The sequence below is a fragment of the Somniosus microcephalus genome, chromosome 3, assembly GCF_052327205.1.
Source record: "Somniosus microcephalus isolate GS21.2 chromosome 3, FLI_Smic_1.0, whole genome shotgun sequence".
Lineage (NCBI taxonomy): Eukaryota > Metazoa > Chordata > Chondrichthyes > Squaliformes > Somniosidae > Somniosus > Somniosus microcephalus.
The window spans coordinates 170,806,050-170,828,022 of NC_140989.1; the positions used below are offsets into that span (position 1 = coordinate 170,806,050).

Below are 21,973 nucleotides of genomic sequence, written 5' to 3' on the forward strand. Positions count from 1 at the left end.
AATTCATTTTAGTTTGCTGGAAATGTATATTTGAAAAGAAAGACGCAGAAAGCAGGAAAAAGAATGGAAGCAAGATGGCGGCCACTCACCTCGGTTCAGAAGGATAAGGCCCGCCCACACACACACCGATTGGTCGACCGGTCAGGTCACCGAAGCGTAGGATTGGTCAATCATCAAGTCACTCGACACTCAACTGTAGGATGGCACGCGCCAGGAACCCGCCGTACGATTGGTAGACCTCGACGTCACACGGTCGCTAATGAGATGCTAATGAGCGGAACGCTGAACGTTTTTTGGATACCGCGGGCGCGATTTTTGTCCGGCCGAAACGTAAATACGCCTATGACCGGTCCGGAATCGCAAGCTTTCTTTTGAGGCGACGCGTGCGTCGGTACGCTCTATAACTTTCAAACGTATAGAGCACGGACAGACAGACATCCAGACAGACATCCAGACAGACAGAAGAGGTCTTTTATATATATAGAATAGCTGGGGGAGCCCGGCGGTGCTGAGGCTTTCTCGAGGGCATGTTGCTGTTGGAAGAGAGAGAGCGAGTTGGGGGGAAGAGAGAGAGAGCGCGAGTTAGGGGGAAGAGAGAGAGCAGGGGAGGCGGGGGGGGGCGGGAAGGAGAGAAAGGGATTGGGGGGAAGCGGTTTGGGAGGGAGGGGGAACTCAAGAAATCTGTGCCATGTTTATAAAGCTGTTTATAAAACTGTTGGGATTGAAGAACTCTTCCCAAGCACCAGGAGTGATATTACATTATTCACAAAGATTCAGTGAATGAGTTGAATAGTGAAATAAAAGATACAATCGCAGACATTTACAGGTCAGTTTAGAAATCAACAGTGAACATTTATTTCAATAATGTAGAACAATAGAACATTTTACAATATGCTGGAGTTACAACCAAAGACTAAGTGAATACTCCTTCTGGTAAAAGTTTGAAAACCTAATAGGTTTGGTATTGTACAGAGTGTACAGAGTGATTTTATAATCAATAAGAGTTCTGTTGAGTGCTTCAAGCGCCCTCTTGTGGGCCTTTGTACTCATCCCACACAATGAGCTTAAACTTTTGAAGCAGCTAAGCAGCACCAGTTCCTTTGCTAATGTTACACACTGGGTGTTGTTGTCTTGTCAGATCCAGAGGGAGAGCAAAGGTTGAGTGGGCAGTGTGACCTCCTTGGAGAAAAGTTGCAGCGGTTCCTGATGAGGCAACAGCCAGTGCAATGAATCTTGTCAGATCCAGAGGGAGAGCAAAGGTTGAGTGGGCGGTGCGACCACCTTGGAGCAGAGTTGCAGCGATTCCTGATGAGGCAACATTGAATGTTTGATTAAGCAAGGAGAAAATCATACACAAAAAGGAGAAAAATACTTTTAAGGCAGTGAAATTACTTGGTGGGATATATTGGTGTTATTTTACACCTTTCTCTTTAGTTAAAGTTGAGATTAACCGTGCTGGTGTGTGTTAAAGCATATTATCTGTTATATTGCATGCTGTACAGGATAACACTGCATCTTACCTGAAAGCATTCAGCTTTCTATTTGAGTGGGCAGTGCGACCTCCTTGGAGAAGAGTTGCAGCGATTCCTGATGAGGCAACATTGAATGTTTGATTAAGCAAGGAGAAAATCATATACAAAAAGGGGAAAAAAACTTTTAAGGCAGTGAAATTACTTTGTAGGATATTTGTGTACAAACAATTAGTGAGTTTGAGGTTTGCAATTCACCGACTGTTTCTCTCAACAACGCTCTCTCTCTCTCTCTCTGTCTCTGTCTCTCTCTCTCCCCCCAGTCTCTCTCTTTCTCTCTTTGTTGTTGTTGAGAGAAACAGTAGGTGAATTGCAAACCTCATTAGCCGTTGAACAATCAGGGGAGTGTCATAGTCGTGTTTACTTTTAAAAAATGTTCAAAAAACAGACTAAATCCGCTGATTAGCTGTTGACCAATCCTAACGTCCCTCCCTCCCGAGGTCGGCGCCCTCCCTCCCGGGGGGGGGAAGGGAGGGGGGGAGGAAGGGGAAGGGGGGAGGGAGTGAGGGCGGGGGGGGGAGGGAGTGAGGGCGGGGGGGGAGGGACGAAGGGAGGGCTTGAGGCTGATGGGCCGAAATGGCCTCTATCTGCACTGTGGGGTTTCTGTGGTTCTGTGGCCACGCCCGGTTGCCGGGGTAACCCTGCCGCGCCGCCCCGCCGAGAGCCGCGCTCTCCGAGCCCCGCCCCGGCCGAGAGCCACGCTCTCCGAGCCCCGCCCCCCCCCGGCCGAGAGCCCCGCTCTCCGAGCCCCGCCCCCCCTGGCCGAGAGCCCCGCTCTCCGAGCCCCGCCCCCCCCGGCCGAGAGCCCCGCTCTCCGAGCCCCGCCCCCACCGGCCGAGAGCCCCACTCTCCGAGCCCCGCCCCCCCCGGCCGAGAGCCCCGCTCTCCAAGCACCAGCCGCCCCGCCCCGCTCTCCGAGCCCCGCCCCCCCCCGGCCAAGCCGGCTTGAAGTCCGCCGATTGCGGCTCTGGTTGCCGGGGTAACCCTTCCCGCTCACCAAGGCCGAGATCCGACGCCGCGTCTCACCTGCTCCTGCTGCGCGCGCACCCTGACCCTCGTGGCTGACGCCGTTGCCCCGGGTAACGTGACGGGGGGGGGGTGAGGAGCTTAGCAGAAGCCCTAGCTCGGGCCTGGCTGGGCAAGAAAGGCCCAGGCTTTCAGGCCTAACAAAAAAACGGGAAAAGGTAGGAAAAAGAATGTTCAGGTTAGAAAAGATATTTACAAATGAATGAAGTTTTTTTAAAACAATTTAATAAATTCAATTTTATTTTGCTGGAAATGTATATTTTAAAAGAAAGAGGGAGTAAGCAGGAAAGAGAATGGAAGGAAGATGGCGGCCACTCACCTCGGTTCAGAAGGATAAGGCCCGCCCACACACGCACCGATTGGTCGACCGGTCAGGTCACCGAAGCGTAGGATTGGTCAATCGTCAAGTCACTCGACACTCAACTGTAGGATGGCACGCGCCAGGAACCCGCCATACGATTGGTGGACCCGTGGCTAATGAGATGCTAATGAGCGGAATGTTGAACGTTTTTCGGATACTGCGGGCGCGATTTTTGTCCGGCCGAAACGTAAATAGGCCTATGACCGGTCCGGAATCGCAAGCTTTCTTTTGAGGCGACGGGTGCGTCAGGACGCTCTATAACTTTCAAATGTATAGAGAACGGACAGACGGACAGACATCCAGACAGACAGAAGAGGTCTTTTATATATATACTAGCTGGGGGTGCCCGGCGGTGCCGAGGCTTTTTCGAGGGCATGTTGTTGGAAGAGAGAGAGAGAGAGAGAGAGAGAGAGAGAGAGCGACTGGGGGGGAAGAGAGAGAGCGACTGGGGGGGGGGAAGAGAGAGAGAGCGCTCCCTCTCTCTCTCCTTCCCTCCCTCTCTCTCTCCTTCCCTCTCTCTCTCTCTCCTTCCCTCTCTCTCTCTCTCCTTCCCTCTCTCTCTCTCTCCTTCCATCTCTCTCTCTCTCTCCTTCCCTCTCTCTCTCTCTCCTTCCCTCTCTCTCTCCTTCCCTCTCTCTCTCTCTCCTTCCCTCTCTCTCTCTCTCTCCTTCCCTCCCTCTCCTTCCCCCTCTCTCTCTCTCCCTCTCTCTCCTTCTCTCTCTCTCTTCCCGCCAGTCGCTCCCTCTCTCTCTTCCAACAACAACATGCCCTCAAAAAAGCCTCGGCACCGCCGGGCACCCCCTCCCCTCCCCTCCCCCCACTCTTTCCCCCCCTCCCCTCCCCCCACTCTTTCCCCCCCTCTCTTCCCCCCAGTCGCTCTCTCTCTTCCCCCCAGTCGCCCTCTCTCTTCCCCCCAGTCGCTCTCTCTCTCTTCCCCCCGTCGCTCTCTCTCTTCCCCCCAGTTGCTCTCTCTCTCTTCCCCCCAGTCGCTCTCTCTCTCTTCTCCCCAGTCGCTCTCTCTCTCTTCCCCCCAGTCGCTCTCTCTCTCTTCCCCCCAGTCGCGCTCTCTCTCTTCCCCCAGTCGCTCTCTCTCTTCCCCCCAGTCACTCTCTCTCTTCCCCCCAGTCGCTCTCTCTCTTCCCCCCAGTCGCTCTCTCTCTTCCCCCCAGTCGCTCTCTCTCTTCCCGGTGTTGTAGTTAAGAGTTACGGTTATTTTCTCACACAATTTTTGAATAGATTATTTAACATTTTTCCCGTAGGCCTGACAGCCAGAAAGACGCAATCGGCGGTCTGAGGTCGGTGCTACAAGAGGCTCAACCCGGGAGCACTTTCTGCCAAAGACGTCGCCGTTTTCATTCGGAGGCAGACGAGGGGGAGAAGGTTTAATGAATTTCTTGCCACTTTAGTTACCGTTTTTAAAAAAGTTTACTTCAGTCTTTTCCTTAAAACATAAAAAAACTCTCTGTTAATAGCTCCTTATTTCTCTGGGGTTTTTATCTTTTTTTAAAAAATAAAAAAATTCCGGGTGTTGTAGTTAGGAGTTACGGTTATTTTTTTATTAACTTTTTAAATAGATTATTTTTAATTTTTTTCCGTAGGTAGAAATACATCGAGCAGGGGACCGTCGTCGGGGGCCTGGAGCGGGAGCTCATCAGGGGTCAGCCCGCCGTTATCGGGCTGGTGCTACAAGAGGCTTAAACTGGGAGCATTTTCTGACAGACGCTGCGGTTTTCATTCGGAGGCAGACGAGGGGGAGAAGGTTTAACGGATTTCTCGCCGATTTAGTTACCGTTTAAAAAATGTTTTACTTCAGTCTTTTCCTTTTAAAAAAATAAGATATTAATTTTAATTTTTTTTCGTAGGCCTGACAGCTAGAAATAAATCTAGCAGGGGACGGTTGTCGGGGGCCCGGAGCAGGAGCTTATCAGGGGTCAGCCCAACCGAAAGCAAGGTGAGTGGCGGCTGCGGTCCAGAGCGGGAGCCGCCATGTACGGGTGCTCCTACCCCTTCCCCGCGTTCTCAACTGTGCAATCCGAGAGCGGGAAGCCGGCTCTATTACAGGGGGCTCGGGGTGTGTGAGAGAGACTCAGCGCCATTTGCTCCTTCCTCCCCCCACCACTGGGCAATCACCTCTCTCCTTCCCTCACTCTCTCTCCTTCCCTCTCTCTCTTTCTCTGTCTCCTTCCCCCTCTCTCTCTCCCCAGTCTCTCTCTCTCTCTCCAGTCTCTCTCTCCCTTCACCCATCTCTCTCTCTCTCTCCCCCAGTCTCTCTCTCTCTCTCTGTCTCTCCAGTCTCAGTCTCTCTCTCTCTCTCCCAGTCTCTCTCTCTCCCCCCCAGTCTCTCTCTCTCTTTCCTTACCTCTTTCTCTGTCTCCTTCCCCCTCTCTCTCTCCGTCTCCTTTCCTCGCTCTCTCCCCCAGTCTCTCTCTCTCTTTCCTTCCCCCTCTCTCTTTCTGTCTCCTTCCCCCTCTCTCTCCCCAGTCTCTCTCTCCCTTCACCCATCTCTCTCTCTCTCCCCCAGTCTGTCTCTCTCTCTCTCCCCCCCGTCTCTCTCTCTCTCTCTCCCCCCCGTCTCTCTCTCTCTGTCTCTCTCCTTCCCTCTCTCTCTTTCTGTCTCCTTCCCCCTCTCTCTCTCCCTCTCTCCTTTCCTCTCTCTCTCTCTTTCCTTCCCTCTCTCTTTCTTCAAATTCAAAATCAAATCGCTTTATTGGCATGATGACAAGGTACATCTTATGTTGCCAAAGCATCGAAAAAACATTTATGGTTGAACACATAAACGCAGATCTATCCATACAGTGTATAAACAGATATATCCCTGAGTGTATAAATATACATTCATATAATTTGTATATACTCTATTCTTAGATTTAATGGTTGTCCCTCTGTTTATGGCAAGCTCTCTGTCTCTCTCTCTCTCTCACACTCCCAATCTCTCTCTCTCACACTCCCAATCTCTCTCTCACACTCCCGATCTCTCTCTCTCACACTCCCAATCTCTCTCTCTCACACTCCCAATCTCTCTCTCTCTCACTCCCAATCTCTCTCTCCCTCACACTCCCAATCTCTCTCTCACACTCCCAATCTCTCTCTCACACTCCCAATCTCTCTCTCACACTCCCAATCTCTCTCTCACACTCCCAATCTCTCTCTCTCTCACTCCCAATCTCTCTCTCTCTCACTCCCAATCTCTCTCTCTCTCTCACTCCCAATCTCTCTCTCTCACACTCCCAATCTCTCTCTCTCTCACACTCCCGATCTCTCTCTCTCACACTCCCAATCTCTCTCTCTCACACTCCCAATCTCTCTCTCTCTCACTCCCAATCTCTCTCTCCCTCACACTCCCAATCTCTCTCTCTCACACTCCCAATCTCTCTCTCTCTCACACTCCCAATCTCTCTCACACTCCCAATCTCTCTCTCACACTCCCAATCTCTCTCTCTCTCACACTCCCAATCTCTCTCTCTCTCACTCCCAATCTCTCTCTCTCTCACTCCCAATCTCTCTCTCTCTCTCACTCCCAATCTCTCTCTCTCTCACACTCCCAATCTCTCTCTCTCTCACACTCCCAATCTCTCTCTCACACTCCCAATCTCTCTCTCACACTCCCAATCTCTCTCTCTCTCTCTCACTCCCAATCTCTCTCTCTCTCACATTCCCAATCTCTCTCTCTCTCACTCCCAATCTCTCTCTCTCTCACACTCCCAATCTCTCTCTCACACTCCCAATCTCTCTCTCTCTCCTTCCCTCTCTCTCTCTCCTTCCCTCTCTCTCTCTCTCTCCTTCCCTCTCTCTCATTCCCTCTCTCTCTTCCCCCAGTCGCTCCCTCTCTCTCTTCCAACAACAACATGCCCTCGAAAAAGCCTCGGCACCGCCGGGCACTTCAGCTATATATATAGATAGATAGATATATATACAACCTATCAAAATACACACTTGTCAAAGGTGGCATGTACTGCAATCTCATTGAGGGTGACCCCGAGCTTCCGGTCGCCTTTCATTTTAATTTACTGCTCCATTCCCACTCGGACCTCACCGTCCTTGGCCTCTTGTATTGTTCCGCGGAAGCTCAACGTAAACTCGAGGAACAGCACCTCATCTTCCGATTAGGCACTCTGCAGCCTTCCGGACTCAATATCGAGTTCAACAATTTCAGATCATAACCTCGGCCCCATTACACATTTTTTCTTGTATTTTTCCACTCCTTTCCCCCCCCCCCTTTCCTTTTGTTTCTCTCTCACACCTGGCAGCTATCTCTTGCCCTGCCAGTACACTTTACACCTAATCCCAGCCTATTACCATCTCGTCTAGCTCTTTTGTTTCTTTCACTTCTTTTGTCCGTTCGCAGCCCTGCCTTCGATCTATTTTGTTTTCTTTCCAGTTTTGAAGAAGGGTTCGACCCGAAACGTCAACTCAAATTTCTCCCCACGGATGTTGCCTGACCTGCTGAGTTTTTCCAGCATTTTCTGTTGTTATTTCGGATTTCCAACATCTGCAGTATTTTGCTATCGCATTGCATTACTTGCATGTTATACCATTATGACCCAGCCACAAAGCGTTTCAAAACATATTTTTCATTCATCTAAAACGGGTGAGTCTTGCTCCAAGTAAATGAAACATTACCAATCAGGTAATAAACATTTCAAGAACAACAAAATAACAACAACTTTGATTTATATAGCGCCATTAATATAGGAAAACATCCCAAGGCGCTTCACAGGAGCGTAATCAGGCAAAAAATTGACACCCAGCCAAAGAAGGAGACATTGGGACAGGTGACCAAAAGCTTGGTCAAAAAGGTAGGTTTTAAGGAGTGTATTAACAGAGAGAGAGAGAGGTGGAGATGTTTAGGGAGGGAATTCCAGAGCTTAGGGGTCTAGACAGCCGAAGGTGCAGCCGCTAATGGTGGGACGAAGGTGGCGGGGGATGGACAAGAGGCCAGGGTTTGCAGAGCGTGGAGGAGGATTGTAGGGCTGCAAGAAAGAAAGACTTGCATTCATATAGCGCGACCACCGGATGTCTCAATGCGCTTTACAGCCAATGAAGCGTAGTCACTGTTGTAATGTAGAAAACGCTGCAACCAATTTGCACATAGCAAGCTCCCACAAACAGCAATGTGATAGTGACCAGATAATCTGTTCTTTAGTGATGTTGGTGGACAAATATTGGCCAGGATACCAGGGATAACTCCCCTCCTCTTCTTCGAAATAGTGCCCTGGGATCTTTGACGTCCACCTGAGAGGGCGGGACCTCGGTTTAACGTCTCAACTGAATGAAACCACCTCTGATGGTGCCGCGCTGGAGTAGGACTTGAACCCACGACCTTGATGACTCAGTAGGCGAGGATGCCACCAACTGAGCCACAGCTCACCCTGGGGTTACAGAGGTTGGGATCTATAACTTTCTTTCCTGTTGCATTCCTGTGTGAAAACCCCAGGGTCTTCCCAACCAAGGCTTCGGTTCTCGCCAAATCCCGGCCTTCGGCGCGCGCGGCGTCGTCGTCACAGAAGGCGGCGGCTGACGGCGCGAGGCAGGTGGGACGGTTGGCGGGAGGCTGGTCACGTGGCGGAAGGCTCAGCCGCGCGAGGGCGGTCAGAGCGGCGCAGTTCCCCGGGATACGCCCGCGCGCTCCCCCGGTGAGTCTGGTCTGAGCGGTGCCCCATCCCGCTCACCCTGCCCCGGCGACCCATCCCCCTCACCCTGCCCCGGCGGCCAGGTGGGAATCGCGCCGACGAATGACGGCCCTGTTTTCTGAGGGCCCGAGTCGCCCTGAGGGTGGCACAAGGCGAGAGGGATCAATGGAGTAAAGCGGAAGGGGTTGGAGGGAGAAAATGGTGAGGAGGAGGGAGAGGACGGGGTGGAGAGGAGGGAGAGGACGGGGTAGAGGGGGATAAGGGAGAGGACGGGGTGGTGAGGAGGGAGAGGGGGATAAGGGAGAGGATGGGGGCAGTGGAAAAGGGAGAGGGGAGGGAGGAGATGGGAAATGAGAGGAAGATTGAGCAAGGAGGTGACGAGGAGAGGGTGGGAGACCAGGAACAACCGTGACTGGTAAATCTCGGTACAGACCTTGTTATCTTAGTCAACATAAACAAGATACCTTCTAACTGTTCCACCATCATTTCTGACTATCTGAGCCCAGTTAAAGCTTTCACAGCTCCCTATTCAAAAGCCTGACTGCCCTTGATGCCATTTTATTTCAAAGAGCTTGTTTCTGTCTTTCTATTTCCCTCCTCACAAACAGACAAGGATCAGGAGGGCTTTCCAGTACAATGGATGTGAGGTTTATTTTATTTCATTGAATAATTTTTAAAAATTATTTCATAAGTAGGAATCGCTGTCACCATTGCAGTGTCCTTACATTGGGGGAAAAGTTGATTGATAAAGTTTGAAACTTTTATATTTTGACATCAAGCGAATGTGTCACTTCTGGTCCTGTACAGTAGAGCTTCCATCAGCATAGATTTTCCCAGCTTCTAATTGCACAAACATAAAAAGGACAGCAAAAAGATCTTGAGGCCCAACAATGCTAATCCTCCATTAGACAGTGCAACCTCACGTATCACCCTGTGTGAGAGAAAATAAAGCTGTGGCCTATTTCAAGAGAATCTGGTAAATTTCTGTGCCAACTTGATAAGTAGGAGACCATGATTCCCTGTGATACGACAGAACTTAACTAACCCACACATCCCTGATACACATCAGTGGCATCCTCCTTCAGGAACTTGCCAAGATACTTAAAGGACTGTAGCATACCCATATTTACCAGTTCCATCAGTAACCTGTTCCAGAGGGCAAGAACCTTCTGGGAAAAGAAATATTAACTGTCATCTTACCTGACTATCTGCCTCTTTATTTTATAGACATGCCCTCGAATCCAACTATATCAGTCTCCATTTCAAATATCTTACCAAATCTACTATATCCAGTCCTTTCATAATTTTAAAAGCTTGATCATATCCCATGAGTCTACATTTCTCCAACGCAAATAACCCTAACCCTCTAATCGTATCCTTGTAACTAAGAGACTCGAGCTGCTCCTCTGCACTCTCTGTAGAACCTCAATATCCATCACCAGATGTGAGCTTCAGAACTGGATACAATACTGCAAGTGTGGACAAGCCAAAGCTTTACACAACCCAAGTATAGTGATCTTAATTTTGCTTTCCCTATGGTCACCTCCCATTGCCTGTGAACCTTTAGTAAATAGTTAGTGACTAACCTAAACCATGCCCCTGTAATGTTACTTTTAATGGGTACCCATAACTAAAATGAACTTTGAGTTTCTTGGCTCTATGTGCATAACCTGGTACTTCACATTAAATGATATTTGCCATTTACAAGTCCATTCACAACTTATCTAAATCAGCTTGTGCTCTACATACCTCCACTTTATTGCCAACTTTTTGTATTACAGGTTGACTATCCCTTATCCGAAAACCTTGGGACCAGCTGTGTTTCGGTTTTCGGAAATTTTCGGATTTCAGAAGGTATTATTTCAGACTGGGAAACTCTGAACATTAAATTAATTTGGTAATTAGTATTTGTATTTAATATAAATTTTAAAAGTTCAGGCTACCTCTTGCGACTGTTCCGTGTCTCATTCCCCTTCCTGCTTCTCTGTGCTGCCGCTCCCAGTCTGTTCACAGCTCCCCCTGCTCCGTGTCTCATTCCCCTTCCTGCTTCTCTGTGCTGCCGCTCACAGTCTGTTTACAGCTCCCCCTGCTCCGTATCTGAATTCCTTGACTTAGCGGGGGTCTGGGGCTCGACTGCCGCCGCCAGTTGTGGGACTCCTACGCTAAGCTGGCCCGCAAATCAGGTCAGAAAAGCATCGGCCGCGTCGGGTCATGTTTGGCGCCACTCGGGTTATGTCGTGCGCACGACTTACGCTCCACAAAAAAACTTGAGGTTTTCGGTTTTCAGAAATGCAGATAAAGGATAGTCTACCTGTACTAGTAAGTTTAATACTATTGATGCCCTCTTCAAACTGATTAGCAAAAACTGAATAATAAATAGCAGCACAGAACTGCAAAGCGCTGTTAGGGAAATAAGATTCTGGTATGAAATTCCTTATTCAACCACTGCAGCTTCAATTTAGCCTCAGCACTTCCCTTTTACCTGGGCATATTGGCCCTGAAATTGTTGTCGTTGGTGTAGATAAGGAGTATGCCGCCGGCCTCCGAAAGAAATTCGCACTTACCTGGTGGGAGGCCCTCTTTGAAAACTTGCGCTGTTTCGCTGCGTAGTTGAGCACAGTGTAGTGGCCCACAGATCCCAGGGGCGCACCGTGTGTGTAAGTATACCTGGGATCACGTAGGGCGGTGTTCCAATCGGGAAACATAAATCTCTGATTCCCATTCATGATTTTTTTAGTCTCACCCCAGTTATATCAATAAATAAATCAGTTTCTCATTCTTGGTAGATTGTTTTCACCCTTTGCATATTTGTCTCTACGAGTTGTGTTGGGATCAGTTGTACTAATTAGAAAGAGGAGATAGGTGGATATAGATACTTATTTTGAAGATTTTTTATCATGATGGGTGTATATTTCAAGTTGCTGCATGTCCCCCCTCCACTTATGGTGTGCAAACAGACTCCTGCGCCTGTTTGCACCAGCTGTAAAATTTCCTTGCGTAATTGCTGGGCAGTTGGTGGGCAATTAGCCCAACTCTGCACCAGTAATAAAGATTTCACAGTCGCAGCAGATGATCTGTCAAGTCAAAACTTGACGATCAAAGTTCGGGATTTAACGCAAGTGGAAATCCCAAATTTGCGGTCAATTTCAAAGGTGGTATAACAGCATACTCAGAGTACTTTTTAAAAATTTGTTCATGGGATGTGGGTGTCGCTGGCAAGGCCAGCATTTATTACCCTGACGAAGGGTCACAGACCTGAAAGGTTAACTCTGTTTCTCTCTCCACGGATGCTGCCTGGCCATAATTATAAGATAGTCACTAATAAATGCAATAGGGAGAAACTTCTTTACCCAGAGAGTGTTTAGAATGTGGAACTAGCTACCACAAGGAGTAGTTGAGGCGACTAGCATAGATGCATTGATGGGGAAGCTAGATAAAACATGAGGGAGAAAGGAATAGAAGGCTATGTAGATGGGGTTAGATGAAGTAGGGTAGGAGGAGGCTCGTGTGGAGCATAAACGCCGGCTGGCCTGTCTGCTGTATATTCTATGTATGAAGAGTGTGTTTTCGATCTTTAAAAGTGAAGGGATAATGAAACCCTTTTTACTAGGGATGCCTCTAAACTTGAGTTCTGTGAGGAATGTGAAGTTGTGCATTATGGCCCCAGCTAATCCATTTTTTAAAGATTGGACAATTTCTACACTTAATTTATTGCTATTGTTTTTCAGTGCCTAAAAAGTGAGTACATGTTGTTTAGATGTACAGGAAACTCTCGATTTAACGGCACCTAAATAACTGGAAATCTCTGTTAACCGGCAAAATTCAGGAGTTTTACTTCATATTAGTGGCTGTTCCTTGATCTGTGGCTGTGTAACCGGGGTTCCTGCACCTGTTGCTAAGCAACAGGGAAGCCTGGATTTGTTGCTGTATACGGAGCTCTCGTACCTTTTACTATACCTCTCTGTAATCTGGACTTTTTGATAAACTGGCACCACGTCGGTGCCGGATAAAAAAGAGTTTCCTGTAGCTTCTCTGTAATCAGTCTTTACGTAAAGTTACATGGTAATTAGGACAAAAATACACAATGATTAGTGTTAGGACTTAATTGAAACTTGAGTGTGAAGTGCTGCCCTCCATGCTTAAGTTTCCAATGCTCGGATTGGAGCGCGAATACATAACCTGTTCCAGCACAATCTATCGATAATTTTCCAGTTTGTAGAATGATCTGAACAGTGAAGATGCAGAGAGGCCTTTTGTAGTTCAAAACTTATATATAGCTTCTGCCAGATAATTAAGCATAACTGTCGCTTACTGTTGTCAACAGATTTAACAGCTCCGCACAATGATTTCGACATCACACAAGCACAGAAATTTTGTTTCCGAACCAATGGGGAACAAGTCAGTTTCTGCCCTGGCTGGTATTGGAACGACACTTGGAAGAAAATTGGAAGAGCGAGGCTTTGATAAGGTAACACATTTTGGTAGGAAGAATAAGGAGGCCACAAACTCCTTGGAAAGTGTCTAAATGGGGTAGAGGAGCAGAGCCACTGTGCTTGCTTAAATTAAACCTGTTACATCTGTAACATTTTCCAGTTCTGATGAAAGGTCACCGACCTGAAACATTAACTCTGTTTCTTTTTCCACAGATGTAGCTTGATCTGCTGAGTATTTCCAGCAGTTTCTATTTCTATTTCAGATTTCCAGCGTCGTAGTAAGTTGCTTTGGTATAAGTGTTTAATTCACTGCCACTTCTCTCCAGGAATACCCACCTTGAAGAAGTCCTGCTCTTCTCTCCGACAAGATTTCCGTTTGTCTCTTTTGCCTTGTTCACCTTCATTGCTTTCTGTTTCCCTTCTCGTGTTTAATCGGGTATCTACTAAAACTTTCTTTCACAGCCACATCTCCTTCCTCAGCAACTGTCTCCGGCTCTGACTTATTCCACGTGGATTCCAACTGAAATTCCACCCTTCATGTTTCGGATCCACCTATGCTTATAGATATCTCCATGATATTCACTGATCCTTGAACCACTGCTCTCGCTGCGTCTTGAGATCCACGCTCAACGCCATGCACCGCCACATGCACGCTCTCAACCTTCCTATTCAGCAGCACCGACACTCACTCTTTCAGAGTTGTCTTCGCCTGCAGTTCCATTTCATCCTTCGCCTCATTGGGCGCTTTAACAAAAAACTTTTTCCCTTTCTTTCAGGTGTCAAGGACCACAAGATTCAACAACTCTTGGATACCAATGCCCCACCAGATCCTTCCACCCCTTCACTTTGCTTTGATCCCATCCCTCCTTCCAATCACCCCTTGCTGTTTTCACTATCCCCACTGACCCCGAACGATCAGTCCTCAGCAAAGATCTCAGCTTCATCCCCTTACGTCCCCATCTCAATGAACTTCGAGCTAGACATGATGCTGAACTCTTCTTTTGTCGCCTTTGCCTCCGCGCCAACTTCTTTGGCCAGGTTTCATCCCCCCGCACTGACCTGATCTCCTCAGGAGCTGTTTCCCCACAGCCTCCAACCTCATAGACCCCACCCTGCACAGCCCGCTTCTACTATCTTCCCAAGATCCACGAACAGGACTGCCCTGGTAGACCCATCGTTTTAGCCTGTTCTTGGAACTTATTTCTTCCTATCTCTACTCTATTTTTTCTCCCCTTGTCTTCCAACCTCCATCCGTGACTCTTCCGACACCCTTTGTCACTGCAAGTTTCCTGGCCCTCACCATCTCCTTTCTCCCATCTTAGGAATTCTCATTGCACCTGGACCCCTCCCTCTGGCCTGTTACCTTCTCTAGATTTTTTCATTGGGAATTGCCGGTGTGACATCGGCCATCTCAAAATCTCTACTCCTCTCACTCACTCTAACCTACCTCCCTCTGAACTTGCAGCACTCCGTTCTCTCAGGTCCATCCCTGACATTGTCATTAAACCTGCTGTCAAGGACGGCGCTGTTGATGTTTGGCAAACAGACCTCTACCTTGCGGAGGTTGAACGCCTCCTACCTCCCCCGGACCATGACCTCATCACCAAACATCAAGCCATCATTCCCCAGACCGTCACTGACCTGATCTCCTCTGGAGCTGTTTCCCCACAGCCTCCAACCTCATAGACCCCACCCTGCACAGCCCGCTTCTACTATCTTCCCAAGATCCACGAACAGGACTGCCCTGGTAGACCCATCGTTTTAGCCTGTTCTTGCCCCATGGAACTTATTTCTTCCTATCTCTACTCTATTTTTTCCTCCCCTTGTCCTCCAACCTCCATCCGTGACTCTTCCGACACCCTTTGTCACTGCAAGTTTCCTGGCCCTCACCATCTCCTTTTTGTCATGGACTTCCAGTCCCTCTAAATCTCCATCCCCCACCAGGATGGCCTGCAGGCCCTCTGTTTCTTTCTCGTGTGGAGAACCAACCAGTGCCCATCCACCACCCTCCGACGCCTGGCTGAACTTGTTCTTACATTGAACAATTTCTACTTTGACTCCTCTCACTTCCTCCAAATAAAAGTGTTGTTATGGGAATCTGTATGGGTCCTGGCTATACCTGCCTTTTCGTGGGATACATAGCACATTCTTTGTTCCAGTACTATTCAGGTCCCCTCCCTCACCTTTTTTCGGTACATCGATGACTATATCGATACCGCTTCCTGCTCGTGCCCTAAACTGGAAAATATCATCAACTTTGCTTCAAAATGCTCCGGCTCTTCCGTTCGCTTTCTCAGCTTCTCTAGCTCCATTTCTTTGGATAGGCAGTCAACCAATGTCTACTATAAGCCCATTAATTCCCACAGCTACCTTGACTACACTTCCTCCCACCCTGCTTCCTGTAAGGACTATTCCATTCTCCCAGTTTCTCCATCTCCGTCGCATATGTTCTGACAATGCCATCTTCCACACCAGTGCTTCCGATATGTCTTCCTTTTTCCTTAACTGGGGATTCCCCTCCACCATGGTTGACAGGCTCCTCGACCGTGTCCGTTCCATTTCCTGCACTTCTGCCCTCGCGTCTCCTCTTCCCCACCCCCCAGAACTTCAATAGGTTTCCCCTTGTCCTCACTGTTGTCCCAACCAGGCCCCTTCACATGCAAGCGCAGGAGATGCAACACCTGCTCTTTCACCTCCTCCCTTCCCACCATCCAGTGCCCCAAAGACTCCTTTCAGGTGAAACAGCGATTTACTTGTACTTCTTTCAATTTAGCATACTGTATTCGCTGCTCACGATGTGGTCTCCTCTACATTGGAGAGACCAAACATAGATTGGGTGATCGCTTTGCTGAACACCTCCATTCAGTCCACAAGCGTGACCCTGACCTTCCATTTTAATTCTCTGTCCCATTCTGACCTCAGCCTCCTACACTGTTCCAATAACAACTACAACTTGTATTTATATAGCGCTTTTAATGTAAAATGTCCCAAGGCGCTTCACATGACTGTTATCAAATAGAATTTGACACTAAGACACATAAGGAGATAGTCGGACAGATGATCAAAAGCTTGGTCAAAGTTGTAGGTTTTAAGGAGCGTCTTAAAGGAGGAGAGAGAGGCAGAGAAGTTTAGGGAGGGAATTCCAGAGTTTAGGGCCTAGACATATGAAAGCATGACCGCCAATAGTGGAGCGACTAAAATAGGGGTGCACAAGAGGCCAGAGTTGGAGGAGCGCAGAGATCGCGGAGGGTTGTAGGGCTGGAGGAGGTTACCGAGATGGGGAGGGGTGAGGCCATGGAGGGATTTGAAAACAAGGATGAGAATTTTAAAATTGAGGCGCTGCTAGACTGGAAGCCAAAGTAGGTCAGCGAGCACGGGGGTGATGGGTGAATGGGACATGATGTGAGTTAGGATACGGGCAGCAGAGTTGCGGATGATCTCAAGTTTATGGTGGGTGGAAAATGAGAGGCTGGCCAGGAGAGCGTTGGAATAGTCAATTCTAGAGGTAACAAAAACATGGATGAGGGTTTCAGCAGCAGATGAGTTGAGGCGGAGCTGCTGATTTCTGCTCATCCAGTACTGGATATCAGAGAAGCACTCTGACAATTTAAAGACGGTGGTGGGGGCGAGAGAGCAAGTGGTGAGGTAGAGCTGGGTGTAGGCGGCGTACATGCGGAACCTGATGTGTTTTCTGATGATGTCGCCGATGAGAAATGCAGATGAAAAATAGGGAGAAGGTGTCATCATCCTTCAGCCAGGTTTCTGTCAAGGCCATGATGTCGATGCAATCATCCACAATAAGCTCATGGATGGCAAGGGCCTTCTTCACAAGTGAACGGACATTCTGGTGGGAGATACAGAGAGGGGTGGTGATAGCTGATCCAGTGGCAGAGTCCACAGGGTCAGCATTGGGAGGAGTGAGTGGGACGGGATGGAGGTACTAAAGATTAGCCACCAGCGGCGTGCTGGGCGGGAAGGTCGGCGAGAGAGTAGGATGGGACAATTGGAGTTGTTGCTTATAAGGAGACAGCGTCGTGTGCCTCGATGGGCCCTTTGGAGAATGCCAAGAGAGGCACACAGGGAAGCTGTAGCCTTATCTAAGAGGTAGTCAAGCCGGGTATGGCAACAGGAGAGTAGGAAGGTCAAGTAGTGCGGAAGGGTTGGGGTAGGAATTTGGGAGGCAAGAGTACCCGAGAGGGGAGAAATGAAAGGAGGCATGACGGCAGGAGAGAGGGGTCTAGGAGGGGGAAAAGAAGAAAAAAGGGGAAATAGAAGTGATGGGCTCGGTTTCGATGAAGCTCGAGGAACAGCACCTCATCTTTCGATTAAGCACTTTATAATCTTCCGGACTCAAAATTGAGTTCACCAATTTCAGATCATAACCACTGCTCCCATTTTTTCGTACAGCAGGTGTTGATAATGATTCTGCTGTTCATTTAATCAGTCCTGCTTTCCACCCTATCACAGACCCTATATATCAATGATTTGGATGAGGGAACCAAATGTAATATTTCCAAGTTTGCTGATGACACAAAACTAGGTGGGATTGTGAGTTGTGAGGAGGATGCAAAGAGGCTTCAAGGTGATTTAAACGAGGCAGATGCAGTATAATGTGGATAAATGTGAAGTTATCCACTTCGGTAGGAAAAACAGAAAGGCAGAGTATTATTTAAATGGTGATAGATTGGGAAATGTTGATGTGCAGAGGGATCTGGGAGTCCTTGTACACCAGTCACTGAAAGCAAACATGCAGGTGCAGCAAGCAGTTAGGAAGGCAAATGGTGTATTGGCCTTCATTGCAAGAGGATTTGAGTACAGGAGCAAGGATGTCTTGCTACAGTTATACAGGGTCTTGGTGAGACCACACCTGTACTGTGTGCAGTTTTGGTCTCTACCTAAGAAAGGATATACTTGCCATAGAGGGAGTGCAGCGAAGGTTCACCAGACTGATTCCTGGGATGGCAGGACTGTCGTATGAGGAGAGATTGGGTCGACTAGGCCTGTATTCACTAGAGTTTAGAAGAATGAGAGGGGATCTCATTAAAACGTATAAAAATCTGACAGGGCTAGACAGGCTGGATGCAGGGAAGATGTTTCCCCTGGCTGGGGGAGCTAGAATGAGGGGTCACAGTCTCAGGATACGGGGTAGGACATTTAGGACTGAGATGAGGAGAAATTTCTTCACTCGGAGGGTGGTGAACCTGTGGAATTCTCTAACAGGGAGGCCAAGTCACTGAATATATTTAAGAAGGAGATAGATTTCTAGACACAAAAGGCATCAAGGGGTATGGGGAGAGAGTGGGAATATGGAATTGAGATAGAGGATCAGCCATGATCATATTGAATGGTGGAGCAGACTCGAAGGGCTGAATGGCCTACTCCTGCTCCTATTTTTCTATGTTTCCCCTTTGTTCCTTCCTCCCTTCCCCACCATTCCTTGCCTCTGCTTGCTTAAAATTGGTTACATCTGTAGCATTTTCCAGTTCTGACGAAAGGTCACTGGCCTCAAACGTTGGAGGGAATTTCAACCCCCAAAAATGGGTGAGTTTGGGTCGGGTGGGATGTTAAAAATCTCGAACCCGACCAGCTTCAAACATGCTCACGTCCGGTTTTAATGGCAGTGCGACGAGGGCAGGTGACCAACCCACTCCCAGGAGGCAGGTTGGTCATTTGGTAATCTCCCACCCTCCTCTCCGATCCACGGCTGCAGCCTGGAGCTGAAGGCTTACCTCCAACAGCCAGCCAGCCAGCCTCTCAATCTGGCTGGCTGCGTCTGGGAAACAGACAAAAAATGTTAATCTGGTCCTACCGTTAAATTCAGCAGGACCTGTTCTTCCGGGTTTCACGGCCACAAAACTGCCGACCCACTCCCTCCGCCCCCGCACGGAACTAATATCGGGGCCATTAACTCTGTTTCTCTCTCCACAGATGTTTCCTGGCTTGCTGAGTATTTCCAGCATTTTCTGTCTATATTTCAGATTTCCACCATCCACAGTATTTTGCCTTTGTAGAGGAGCAGAGTGATCGGGGGTACAGATACACAAGTAGCGATGCAGGTTAATAAGGCCATTAAAAAAAGCAAACAAAGCAGCAGGGTTCATTTCTAGAGGGATAGAATCGAAAAGCAGAGGAATTCTGTTAAACCTGTATCGAACCTTGGTTAGACCACACTTGGAGTACTGTGCACAGTTCTGGTCTCCATATTATAAAAATGATATAGAGGCACTGGTGAAGGTGCAAAAAAGATTTACTAGAATGATACCAGAACTGAGAAGTTATACCTATCAGGAAAGATTGAACAGGCTGGGGCTTTTTTCTCTAGAAAAGAGAAAGCTGAAGGGTGACCTGACAGAGCTCTTTAAGATTATGAAAGGGTTTGATAAGGTAGAGATAGAGAAAATGTTTCTACTTGTGGGGTAGATCAGAACTACAGGCCATAAATATAAGATAGTCACGAATAAATCCAGTCGGGAATTCAGGAGAAACTTCTTTACCCAGAGTGTTGAGAATGGAACTCGCTACCATAAGGAGTAGGTGAGGCAACTAGTATAGATGCATTTAAGGGGAAGCTAGAAAAACACATGAGGGAGAAAGGAATAGAAGGATATGTTGATGGGGTTAGATGAAGAAGGGTGGGAGGAGGCTCGTGTGGAGCATAAAACCAACATGGACCTGTTGAGCCGAAAGGCCTGTTTTTGTGCTGTAAATACTATGTAAAACATTTATGTACTGAGTTCTTCGTGGTGACAGTGTTATTGCAGCTTGCTGTGCCAGGGAGTGATAAGCATAGGTTTTTGTCTGTACCTTTCATACACAAACACTGAGCCCTTTATAAATCAAAATGAATGTACTAACTCAAAGAAATTCACAGTAGTAAATTTTTCTCTTTCAGGCATACGTTGTGTTAGGCCAGTTCCTTGTTCTGAGAAAGGATGATGAATTGTTTAAAGATTGGCTGAAAGACATCTGTGGGGCCAACAGCAGACAAGCTGGACAATGCACCACCTGTTTACAAGAATGGTGCAGTTCCTTCCTGTAGTTAATATTCTTGTCTAAAGCATGTATGAAGTTCACTACTTATGATCTAGTTTAATTAAATGTGTTGTAGGCAAATACCAATTCTCCCATGCTTGTCTAAAGCATGTATGACATTCACTACTTATGATCTAGATTAAATAATTGTTTTGTAGACTAATATCAGTTTTACATGCAGCATTAATCCCTTTTGTAAAGAGATGGGCATCCCATTTAAATGCATTGCTGCTTTCTGATACAAGCTGTTATAAACGGTTATGGTCAAACGTATTTACGCTCTTATGGAACAAAAGGAGGGAAAAAAGCCCAAGGCTAAAGTAGCAGCAAAACTAGTAATCTTAAAAAAAAAACATAGTACTGTATGTCAAAGAAAAAATGAGATATAGTAAATGGAAATCTTCTGTTTTCCAATGGGAAGTATTGACTTTTGACCATCATTGAAGTGTTTATGGACAGAATCCTTTAAGAAAAAAGGTCAATATACATAGAATCATAGAATGGTTACAGCACAGAAGGAGGCCATTTGGCCTGTCAAGCCCGTGCCAGCTTTCTGCAAGTGCACTTCAGCTAGTCCCAATCCCCTGCTCTTTCCCAGTAGCCCTTCAAATTTTTTTTCCATCAGGTACTTATCTAATTCCCTTTTGAAAGCCATGATTGAATCTGCCTCCACCACTCTTTCAGGCAGTGCATTCCAGATCATAACCACTCGCTGCGTACAAAAGTGGCCTTTGGATCTTCTGCCAATCACCTTAAATCTGTGTCCTCTGGTTCTCGACCCTTCCGCCAATGGGAACAGTTTCTCTCAATCTACTCTGTCTAGACCCCTCATGATTTTGCACACCTCTATCAAATCTCTCAACCTTCCCTGTTCGAAGGAGAACAAACCCAGCTTCTGCAGTCTATCCACGTAACTGAAGTCCCTCATCCCTGGAACCAGTCTTGTAAATCTTTTCTGCACCCTCTCTAAAGCCTTCACATCCTTCCTAAATTGCGGTGCCCAGAATTGGACACAATACTCCATTTGAAGCCAAACCAGTGTTTTATAAAGGTTCATCAGCATTTCCTTGCTTTTGTACTCTATGCCTCTATTTATGAAGCCCAGGATCCCGAATGCTTTTTAACCACTTTCTCAACCTGCCCTGCCACCTTCAATGATTTGTGCACATATACCCCCAGGTCTCTCTGTTGCTGCACCCTTTTAGAATTGTACCCTTTAGTTTATATTGCCTTTTCTCGTTCTTCCTACCAAAATGTAACACTTCGCACTTTTCTGTGTTAAACTTCATCTGCCATGTGTCCGCCCATTCCACCAGCCTGTCTATGCCCTCTTGAAGTCTATCACTATCCTCCTTGCTGTCCACTATACTTCCAAGTTTTGTGTCATCTGCAAATTTTGAAATAGTGCCCTGTACACCTAAGTCCAAATCATTAACATATATCAAGAAAAGCAGTGGACCTGGTACCGACCCCTGGGGAACACCACTGTATACCTTCCTCCAGCCTGCAAAACAACCGTTCACCACTACTGTTTGTTTCCTGTCACTTAGCCAATTTCGTATCCATGCTGCCACTGTCCCTTTTATTCCATGGGCTTCAACTTTGCTGGCACTTTATCAAACGCCTTTTGAAAGTCCAATACACCACATCAACCGGATTGCCCTCATCAACCCTCTCTGTTACCTCATCAAAAAATTCAATCAAGTTGGTTAAACACGATTTGCCTTTAACAAATCCATGCTGGCTTCCCATAATTAATCCACACTTCCCATAATTAATCCACACTTGTCCAAGTAACTGTTAATTTTGTCCCGGATTATCGTTTCTAAAAGCTTCCCCACCGCCGAGGTTAAGCTGACTGGCCTGTAGTTGCTGGGTTTATCCTTACACCCTTTTTTGAACAAGGGTGTAACATTTGCAGTTTTCCAGTCCTCTAGCACCACCCCCATACCTCAAATCAAA

General features: G+C 47.6%; 1 protein-coding gene and 1 long non-coding RNA gene across 9 annotated transcripts; one reads left to right on the forward strand and one right to left on the reverse strand.

The window, feature by feature from the left end:
* Positions 1–827: 827 nt before the first annotated feature.
* On the reverse strand, positions 828–2,173 carry LOC147121542 (uncharacterized). The gene is made up of 2 exons (XR_015075401.1): positions 1,521–2,173; positions 828–1,305 (listed from the first exon to the last, which is right to left on the reverse strand). It is a non-coding gene; the product is annotated as an uncharacterized LOC147121542 (long non-coding RNA).
* Positions 2,174–4,111: 1,938 nt separating this feature from the next.
* Positions 4,112–21,772, forward strand: LOC147121543 (barrier-to-autointegration factor-like). 8 transcript variants are annotated; one of them, XM_085981874.1, is made up of 6 exons: positions 4,112–4,296; positions 4,515–4,675; positions 4,779–4,867; positions 10,328–10,443; positions 12,871–13,014; positions 19,872–21,772. In XM_085981874.1, exons 5-6 carry the CDS (start codon positions 12,889–12,891, stop codon positions 20,016–20,018), a joined length of 273 nt encoding a protein of 90 aa, XP_085838000.1. In that variant the 5' UTR covers positions 4,112–4,296; positions 4,515–4,675; positions 4,779–4,867; positions 10,328–10,443; positions 12,871–12,888; the 3' UTR covers positions 20,019–21,772. The 8 variants fall into 8 exon arrangements, with proteins under 8 accessions (XP_085838000.1, XP_085837999.1, XP_085838007.1 ...); XM_085981873.1 differs by having other exon boundaries at positions 10,328–10,400; XM_085981879.1 differs by lacking the exons at positions 4,112–4,296; positions 4,515–4,675; positions 4,779–4,867 and adding exons at positions 8,468–8,549; positions 9,155–9,188.
* The last annotated feature ends 201 nt before the right edge of the window (positions 21,773–21,973 follow it).

Excerpts from the sequence above, each read along its gene's own strand:
- LOC147121543 (XM_085981874.1), top strand. The coding sequence starts at position 12,889 with ATGATTTCGACATCACACAAGCACAGAAATTTTGTTTCCGAACCAATG. Across the intron at positions 13,015-19,871 it reads AAGAGCGAGGCTTTGATAAG|GCATACGTTGTGTTAGGCCA; the intron begins GTAACACATTTT and ends TTTCTCTTTCAG.